This window comes from Gossypium hirsutum, chromosome A04, assembly GCF_007990345.1.
Source record: "Gossypium hirsutum isolate 1008001.06 chromosome A04, Gossypium_hirsutum_v2.1, whole genome shotgun sequence".
Classification (NCBI taxonomy): domain Eukaryota; kingdom Viridiplantae; phylum Streptophyta; class Magnoliopsida; order Malvales; family Malvaceae; genus Gossypium; species Gossypium hirsutum.
Genome location: NC_053427.1, coordinates 61,387,570 through 61,398,006, shown reverse-complemented (window position 1 = coordinate 61,398,006; position 10,437 = coordinate 61,387,570). Strand labels below are relative to the sequence as shown.

The 10,437-nt window shown below is 30.9% G+C and overlaps 1 protein-coding gene across 1 annotated transcript; it reads right to left on the bottom strand.

Annotated features, from left to right (window-relative positions):
• Positions 1 to 372: 372 nt before the first annotated feature.
• On the bottom strand, positions 373 to 4,391 carry LOC107948396 (F-box protein PP2-A15). Its single transcript, XM_016882930.2, has 3 exons — positions 3,803 to 4,391; positions 3,512 to 3,630; positions 373 to 888 (listed from the first exon to the last, which is right to left on the bottom strand). Exons 1-3 carry the CDS (start codon positions 4,112 to 4,114, stop codon positions 426 to 428), a joined length of 894 nt encoding a protein of 297 aa, XP_016738419.2. The 5' UTR covers positions 4,115 to 4,391; the 3' UTR covers positions 373 to 425.
• Between the last annotated feature and the right edge of the window lie 6,046 nt (positions 4,392 to 10,437).

Genomic DNA, 10,437 nt, shown 5'->3' with positions numbered 1-10,437 from the left:
TACTGCAACGGCTAAAATGTTGAGAGATCAGAAGAGAGAACAAAGATTCTCCTAGCACCATGAGCTTTTCTAAATATATAAAGACGCAATGAAGGGAATAAAACCGTGTCGGTAAGACCTAATAAGGAATTTAGAGTTGTACCTCATTTGCATCACAAGTAAAGAAAATTTTAACAGAAAGCGCCTCGTGAAACAATATGATAAACAAGCATAATCTTTTAATTTTATCTGCAAAGGTGCAAAGGAAACAAAACTGGATCAAACCTGTGATAGTGAAACTTATATAACCATACCTACTCCAAGACCAATTAATAATGTACCTACTAAAACAACACACGCCTTTAGAAATATAAGCTGCATGAGAAACCCCACCTGGAATTTCCAGGGATCATCGATGATAACAACCAACCCTGATGTGTTTCAGACTATTTCAAAATCCCTCGCCTTTTACAGTCTATTAAATCAGTGGGGATAATAAATACAGAATCTACACAAAGTCCTCCTTTAGAGTGTGTGCAATCTATCTGTTTCATGGAAAATCTGACTTCGGTGACTGTCTCTGAGTTGCTGACAATAAATTCACCTACCTTGTACTCTATCCAGCATCCTCGTTTATGGTTTCTATTTTCATAATCTTGTTCCATATCATCTAAATAGCACTCACATGATGCTAGCTGACCATCAGTAGTAGACAACTCAAATCTTACAGGCTTTATGTCCCAACCATGGGTGTGCTCAAAACTAGACACCCGTCTTCCCAACCTTTTGGAAAATCTTCCAAGGTGAATCCTGAATGACAGAGTATAGACATCAGCAGGAAGAGGGAACTTCACAACTCCATCAACTTCAAACCACCATATTTGCAGCAAATAGGCCACAATATGGAACCTGCAAGAAGAGCAACGTAGAGGGTACTTGTTCAAATTCATTAACCAAAAGCTGGGGTGAAAAAAACGTGGAAACATATTAATGACCAAAACAATTTTGCAAAATAATTTTTCAATAACACAAAATTCTGAACAGTGACCTGCAGCAATTGTTAACGTTCCCAATGGACATTGACTCTTAACAGAGCAAGAAAAGAAGTTCAATAAGAATTTTGCAATTAAGTAATACACTGTTCTCATTGACCAATTGAGAACTGTGAAGAATGACTGCATCAGTGTATATAATTATTAAAGGAAAAAGGTCACTGGGAACCCATTCTTTTGTCACACTGTAATACGTTCGAGAGGAATAAAGATGTGGGTAACATTACATCCTATCTAGAAATACATGCCTCTAGCACATTCGAAAATTGATCTCCCTAAATGCTTCAGACAACCAAAACAGTAAGTCAAAATTAGCCCCATTTTATATATCTTCTATAAGTATAAAAGCATCTATACACTGTCTGAAGAACAGAAAGAAAAGAAAAGTAATCACTCTACTAATGAAATGCATATAGATATAGTCACAAGATAAAGACAATCATTAAAATTCAGATCACTCTTCACCAGAAAATAGAGAATTAACTTTATTGACAGGATCAACAATACTGTGGCCGTGATCATTATGATCAATACAAGAACCATTCCCAGTTGAAGAAAATTAGAAAAAAGTTGAATCATGCTAAGTAACCAATGAGAACTGATGACATGAGAGTACTAAAACCCGGAAAGCCTACTTGAACAATAAATTTATGCTTCTATAGAGCCCTTAATCACAAAGTCTCCTACTTCAGTAATTGTACCAAGAACTTGAGATCTATCATGCGTAAATAAAGGACTGGAGAGTTTATGGGAAAGCGAAGGGCTACCCTCTTATCATATGCATAGGCATTGCAAATAAATAAGCTCCTAGTAATCAATCAAAAAAAAAAAGGATGAAAAAGGCTCCATGTAGGCCATCAATGGATTAATCATCAATATGAAGGAAGAAACCTGAAACCAGCCAGCCCTATCAAAGTGCTAGGAGTCCATTTAAAAATCATATAGAGTTTAAACATAGAATTTTTAAATGGAAGCCTACAGATGCAAAGATGGGAATGTTTTTGAAGAGTTTTATTTATCCTTTTACAATTTAGAATATAATAAAGCAAATACCAAGCAGAATTTCCATAGCTTCTCCTCGGCCGTCATTTTCTCCTTGTTATCGCTTTGTCTGGTGTTTTCTTGTCTGGGTTTCTATTAGTGTCTTTAGATTCTGATCTTTGGTTCTATTACCTGAACACTCTTCATCTTGAGAGATAAAAACTGACAACTGTTTTTAATTGAAAGTTCTCTACAATTGGTTTCCAAACAATTACATGCTTTTATCTTAGATGTGGACTGGCCAGTTGCTCTAGGGACTCAAGAGATATCCCATTTCCTCAAGGCAAAATCTTAAAGTAATTAACATGGGACAAATACAGCGACCTGTAGTTTAAAACATATATCAAACAAGGGAATAGAATAATACTTAAGAAAGACCAAAGCATTAATGTTTTTAAAGACTTGCACAATATATAATCATCTAAATGAAAGGACAAACTTCTAAAATCGTAGTGCATGTAAAAAAGTAGGAAAATGGTCAGTGTTCTGTTCACTGAACAGATAACTGATAAACCCTTATTAACTCGGACCTTACACTGATGATAAACGCCAGTTCAAGCATGGAAGACAGTTATGAACAATGTATAAAAGGGTAAAGAAATTGAAAGTTTATCAGATTATCGGCTTCCATATGCTTATTTGTATATTCGACAAAGAGTTTCACCATTAAAATAGCATATGTAATCCAAAATAAACAAATCTAGGAAGCTAAAATCATATGGCAAATATCTGTAAAACGAAAATCTCAATTTACTAGGAAGATTTGAAAAAGTAAACTAAAACTAGGCAGCACTATATCCATTCATGAAAGCTCACACTTCCATATGGTGATACAGCTCTATCAAACAAAATCATCTTTCTTATCCCGCTCTTCAGACCAAATATACCTTGAGATTAAGAATGTGGCAACCAAGACAAACACCAAATGCCATACATCATGCATATATGTATGTATACATTTATTTATGCGTATATGTATAAGCATATATACATACATCATCTTGAGCTCAATACTTAATGATCAACAAAGATACAAATATTCAGAGGTTTCAGCCTTTCCACATAATACCATTTGTATAAAAACAACATCAACAAGCAGCAAAGCCTAGAAAACAGCAGTTGATTAGCATCCAAATGCATTTCCTTCCACCAAAGGAAAAAAAAGGTGTAGATTGATAATACAATTTACCAAGAGTTCCATTCCAAGAAATATATAGCTTATCCATCGACATGCTCCATGTAGAAGAAAAATTATAAGCAACTAATTCTACTTTATGCTAGTTCAAGCAATCAATACAAAAATCCCACTCCTATGGTTAAAAAAATTTACTAGAAACATTTCAAGATACAAGTATATCAATCCCATATTAAGTGAACGTCAAATTAATAAATTCCACTTGAAACTTTAGCATCGAAATGTGATGATGTTAATATCAAACCTAGATTCTTCAGTAGCAACCCTATTCCAATATCTCCGATCATCGATTCCAGTAATTGCCATCCCTTTTGCAGATATTGCCATGCATACCCTGCCTGTCACTCTGTCTAGCCATACTTCCTGCATCACCCCATGTTCAACCGTCAATAATCTTCACTTGCTCATCTAATGATAATAAAGCAGCTAAACCAAACAAAAAGGGAAAATCATTTAACAAGGAAATGTCTAGATATTTAAAACAATAATCAAAAGGTACCGGGCGAAAAAAAAACGAACTTCTATAATGACCTACCTTATATCCATCATCAAAAGGTACCGGGCGAGAAAGAAGCGCAAAAATGTCTTTCTTGGACATGTTCTGGTACCTCTCAGGAGGCAACAAATTTAGCAGATCTTGAAAATTAGTGGGTAGCTTCTTTACCCAGATGGAGTCGGAGGAGGCAGCCCCTCTAAAGGCGCGATTCAACCTGGCGAGATTGCAAATCTCCGGGGGCGTCAAGTTCATGAAAACGCAGGCCAAGCAGCCCTCGGGTATGTCCCCCAATCCTGGTGTCATCTCGGTCCTATTGGTTCCTTCCGTTCGTCTGGAAAGGGAGGCACCCATGAAATCCTTTCTCTTTAAAAAATACCTTGTATTTCTATTTATAAAAATTCAGTGTTTTAGAGGTAGGTTGGTGGTGAGAAGAGTGAAGAGGGGAGGGAGAAAATCTGTGGATATTTTCTACCATTTTACTTTGGTTTGTTTTTTCCGGGAAAATGTGTGTTTGGGGGAGGTGGGAAAGAAACCGAGGCAAAAATGTTTGTTTAGAATTTACCTAGACAGACTTTTGAGGATGCGTTTGGTGGGGTACATTAACCGAAACGGAAATGGAATGCAGCTCTTCTTTTTATCATTTTTTCTATAACAATATTTATATTTTTTTTTATGTCATATGCACATCAAGGACACCCATATTTTACTATTACAATCATACTCCAACTTCAGATTTTTTCTCTTACCATATATCTTATTCATTATAATTCTAAAATTATTTATAATCCCTCTCTAATTCATAAATAAAATTATTAACGTTTTTAACATACTCAAACAAACGTCCTTCTATATTGATAATAATATTCATATCAATCGAGATAAAACTCAAAAAACCCAACTTTGAATTCTTAAAGAAAATATTTAATTAAATTACATCAAATAAACTATCTTGATAAACATGATGAAATTGTAAAAGTTTTATCCTCTAATCTATTAAAAGAAAAAAAAAAGGACAAAACTTGATCTTTCCATAATCTTTGTTTCCCTTTTAGGAATTTTTTTTTAAAAAGAATTTTATGGATGCCCATTATAACTATACTGAATATTTTTCATCCAAATTAGTTAAAATTAAATTTTAATATCCATAATAATCATGTCACATTCTTTATTAAAAAATCATCAAGTTCAGTTTGTATTATTATTGTTACAATTTCACTTTATTCAACTCGATTCAAATTTCATTTCATTCGACTTAATTTGAAAAAATTTCAAATTGAGTTAGAATGATAAAATAGGACTCCTAAACTCGATTAACTCGAAATTTTTCACTCGATTCGGTCGAACGCTCACCCCTAGTTTTGATCTTTAATTTTTAATTGTGGTGGATTTTGAATGTTTGTGCTTTAATTTCCATTGGGCAATGAAATAATAGTGATGTCGATTGAATTCTATTACTCCATTAATTATTCGATAATTGAGAATTCAATATTAACAAGTTATAGTTTTATTTGGTAATTGTAAAAACATTAGAATTTTAGTTTTACTAAAAGTATAGTTAATGCATATTTTGGTGTATTTATATGTAGATTTATTTTGTGCGTTAAAAAATATGTTTTGGCGCATCTCAAGTTTACTGATAAGAATTGCTTTGATGCATTACTACATTATTTGTTTGATTCAAATTTTAATTGATTTATATGATATATATTTAATGTTTCCATGTGTATATTATTATATTTTTAAATAGAATTTAACAAATTGGTTCGACAGATTTATGATTGAACATTTCTTATTAATAGCGATTCCTCGTGGTTTTTTTTTTTTTATTTTCGATTAGAAAACCTAAATCATATAAGTTTCTCATTGTTTTAAAACATTATTAATTAATCAATTAAATTAAAAGAAAAGGGTCTTGAATTTGTGAAATCATAGAAGACGCTATTTTTAAAGAAAATAATTCAAATTCAATTTTTATTGGTTTAGTTTTAATAATTGCGGTATTTTATTCATGTCAGTGATTTATATTGATTTGTCTGCTATTATACTTATGAAATTATTATAGTTTTTTAAGGTAGTTATGAACTTATTATATTAAATTACATCTTTAATGAATGATAATTACCCTTAACATTCTCTTGATTTTTTATGAATTCAGACTTTGACTTGAATCGTGGTGGACTTTATATAAATATATATAAGGTATTGTATATATTATGTATTCATTGTTAAAAAGATAAAATCTATTTATGATATGTTTATTTATTTACTTATTTTTTTTATATTAATGATATGATTATTTATTATACATGAATTTGGGGGATAATATGTGTTGTTAATCCATTAGACAATTTTCATGAATAGATATTGAATTGATGCAAATAAATGATTTTGAATTTTTGCATAACTCAGGGAAAACTTACCGATTCATATTTTGTTAGTTTTGTAAAGCGATGATTTTTAAATTGATTGCTTGCTTCCAGTTTGGTTGTAGTTGGCTATTAATTTTTTTTAAAGAAATCTCAAGCACATATATTTTGAATATATATATTTGGTCTTTAGAGAATTGTCAATTGATGTTCTAATAATTTTGTTATATGTTTAGGTTGAATGCTCGTTGAACTCTTATTCAATTGAAGTTGTTATCTTTATATATATATATATGAATATATATTCAATTTTTGGGTGTTTTGACAATACATATTGTAACAACCTGAAAGTCAATGATGTCCGGAAATGTACTTCTAGGACCTCATAACTGTAAACCAAACTTATAAAAATTATAACACCCCGTTTTTAGTAGAGTCGATAATAGTGGTTCGGGACCCTAATTCTGACAAGCAAGTTAGTATTTATTTTATAAATAAATATAGAGTTTGATGAGGGTTGTATTAAAAATCGGTTAAAAAATTTTGACATTGGAAGGTTAATTTAATAAAAATGATTAAATTGTAAAAACTTGAAAGGTTAGTTCCAATAATTAAAAGTATTAAGTGGTTAGTAGATAATAAACTGATGGTCTATGTGGCAATTAAACCATATAAAATATTAATGGACAAGTATTAAGTGGTTAGTAGATAATAAATCAAGCTTAATATATAATGTTTAACCATTTACACATCTTTTGTAAACATAAACACTAATAAATTCGCATGATAATCACATATGCTTTTACAACTTAAATCATTTGTGACATTAAACAAAATGTCCCTAAGTACATGCTACAAGACAAAAATGAAACACACTATACAAACTTTTTTGAGTCAGAAGCAATGGTTTGGATGCTAACGACAATCCCTGAAGCTTTGAGGAATACCTGAACCTATGCATGAATAAAACAAACTGCACAATGAGCAATTGAGCTCAATAGTACTTTTAGGATTCTAGATATTATAAATTAGTATAAATAGCATGACATAAAACATGTGAACTCAAAATGCAACTTTCATATGTTCATATAAATATTTGAACGTGTGCATTACTTCAACCAATTCTAAAACTTTTGCTACTCACTTTTCAATTACATACATGTCAAAGGCATTACTTCAACCAATTTTTCATGATCAATTTCTTTACTTACCTTATAATTTTTTGTCCAACCTGTTTCTGAAGTTTACCAACTCGTTCACATTTGTTTTAGCCCCTAGGGATAGATTTCACTTTCTTTGCATAATAAGATACATACTTCTCATTTCAATTCATATATGAACATATACAAAATATCAAGCATCATATCAATTCATTTCTAAATAAGTTATCAAACTTATTATTAATGACACCTATTAACCTAACTTGGACTCGGACTCGGACAGATACACGGATCGTCCAACCAATACACCAAACTGGCATTGAAGTGCATTAACAGAAAAACTGAGTTAGGGAAGCTAGCATGTAAGTGCATACTAGTACACAAAGTGCATCCTAGCGCACAAAGCGCATACTGGCTCACGAAGTGCATCCTGGCGCGTAAGTGCATAAACTTATACACAATCCAGTCCTATGGTATGTCAAATTATATCCGACTCAACCCAATTAGTTAATAAGGTATTAATGTTCAATTCACATTACATTATTAACAATTCATCATCAATATATCATGTAACATACCATATTTAAACTCAATTTCGTACCAATTATCATACATCAATTAAATCAGACTACTTTCTATTCTATTCAATTTAGTCCTTATTTCGATTTTCAATCTCAACCAAAGCAATTCAATGGAAACATTTCATATTGTCATAATAGACTCAACAATTAATAAGCATGCATACATGATCAAATATTTTTACCCCTAATCATAGAAGTAAAAATTGAGATTTCACTTGTCACTCATCGACGATTTTCACTTTTCCTTTGCCTCTCGACGGTTCGGTGTTGTCGTTTACTGCGAATAATAACAAAACATATCATATTATCAATATCTAGCTAAATTAAAATCAAATACCAAATTTCACATATTTTTCAGATTATTCAATTTAGTCCTTAAAACGGGGACAAGCATAACTTTCAATTTAATGCCTTAGATTAGAATCTAATTTCACCAAAACTCATTAGGGACTCTCTATTTTCTATTCCTACCAAAATTTCACAATATTTTTGAGTTAAATTTGATTTGGTCCTTAATGTACTAAACTAATAATATAGCTTTACAATTTAGTCCTTTTCTTAAACTAAGCTTAATTTCTAACAATTTCACACCAATTTCGTTCAATTCTCAATAATAGAAATAACCAAAAACTTTAAAATTTTTGAAAATTAGTACATGGGCTAGCTAAATCAAGCTCCCATGATCTCAAATCTATAGTGAAAAATGGCTAAGAACTTACTTAAAAATAGTGGTCAAATGTGTAAAGCTTTCAAAAGCTTTCTCCCATGGCCTTTAGGGTGGGCGATGGTGAAAAGATGAAGAAGATGATATTTTATCATCTTCTTCCACTATCTTAAGTATATATAGTTTGTTTAGTTTTAATTAAACTTAATTAATTAACTTAATTATAACCAATTAATCACTAATCCTTAATTACTCTAATCTAATGGTAATTAACATCACACCTCACTACCATCCACTTAAAATCGGCTTATTAACCATTTTAGCCCTTTGAATAATTTTTATTTAAGTCCCCAAGCCTTAATCTAATTAAAAATCTATAATGATTAAACTTTTACGATTTAGTCCCTGAGCCATAATTACTCACAATTTCAACTAAATCACTTAACCAAATTTCAATTCATCCATACTCTAACTTTTTAAATATCCTTATTTAATATTTAAGAACTAGGTTTACAAAAACAGGATCCCGAAACGACATATTCTAACACCACTAGAAACTTTCGTTATAGCGTTTGACACAAACAACTCAATCATTTTTCTATTTAAAAAAATCACAAAAGAATAATATTAAATTAAAAAAACCCTTAAATTTTTTTAAAATATTGAGTTGAAGATTTCACCATATTAATAGCGTAACACTAATCCATCCCGAACTTGGTGGTTAAACTCTATTGCGGTGACGATACTGTAGGAGAAGTCCCGTGGTGAAATAGTCAACAAATTTTACATAGAAAATAAGTTAAAAATAATAAGTTCTTTTTAGAGTTGGAGTGTGATATCCCGAATTAGGGCCTAATTGGAATAGTGGTTTCGGGACCACAAATCTGAGATAGAAATAATTATTTTATGATTATTTTGAGGTCTATGATATGATTGCATGATTGTGTGAAAATTTCATGAAGAAATTTTATGCATAAAGTGCTTAATTTGAATTTAGGGACTAAATTGAATAAGTTACAAAATTTGCATTCTAGAAGTTTCTAGTATGAAATTGCTTTGAAATATTAATTAGGAGGTCTTAAATAGCAATTTGATCAATTTCTAAGTTTATGGACAAAAATTGGACATGGATGGAATTTTTGAAAGTTTAATAAGGAAGGGCATTTTGGTCATTTTGATATTAAATGAAATAAAATGGGAAAAATTACACAAAAATGATCATCTTCTCCATAAGTTGCTGCCAAATTTTGCTCTCCACCATAGCTAGGGTTTCAACACTTTTAAGCCTTGATTGTAAGTGATTTCTATGCCCGTTTTTAATGTTCTTTACATTTTTGAAATCCTCGTAGCTCGGTTTACCTGTTTCTACCAATATTTTGAGCTAGGGTTTATATTTAAAAATTTACCCATGAATGATATGCATGAATTTTGATTTTTTATGGTAGAATATGAAGCTTGAGATTGTGTTAAACAACTTTTCCTAAGTGATTTTACGTAAAAACGACTAAAATGACATAATCGGTAAAAATACCTAATGTTCATAAGTACATGTTAGAGTGAGAATTGGATGTTGCTGTAGAAGGGAAAAATGATCAGCATATCATAAAACATAAGAAAATAGGATGAAGTTTAATTTACGAGATTTGGGGCAAAAGTGTAAATATGTGAAAGTTTAGGGGCAAAATTGTAATTTTTCCAAAATATGATTTTGGGTTGATTTGAATAATATGAGTCCTAATTAGGCTATATTTGAAATGATAGAGCAAGGAAAATCGAAATTCGGGCTAAAATAGGCAAAATACCAAGTTGTGGACAAAATGGTAAAAATAACCATTTTCGTATACGAGGTAAGTTCAAATATAAATATTGTAATATAACCGTTATTTTAAATCATTTAATGTTA

Coding starts and splice junctions, on each gene's coding strand:
- LOC107948396 (XM_016882930.2), bottom strand. CDS start 4,114: ATGGGTGCCTCCCTTTCCAGACGAACGGAAGGAACCAATAGGACCGAG. Junction 3,631..3,802: donor CTTTTGATGATGGATATAAG/GTAGGTCATTAT, acceptor GGGGTGATGCAG/GAAGTATGGCTAGACAGAGT. Junction 889..3,511: donor GTTGCTACTGAAGAATCTAG/GTTTGATATTAA, acceptor CTCTTCTTGCAG/GTTCCATATTGTGGCCTATT.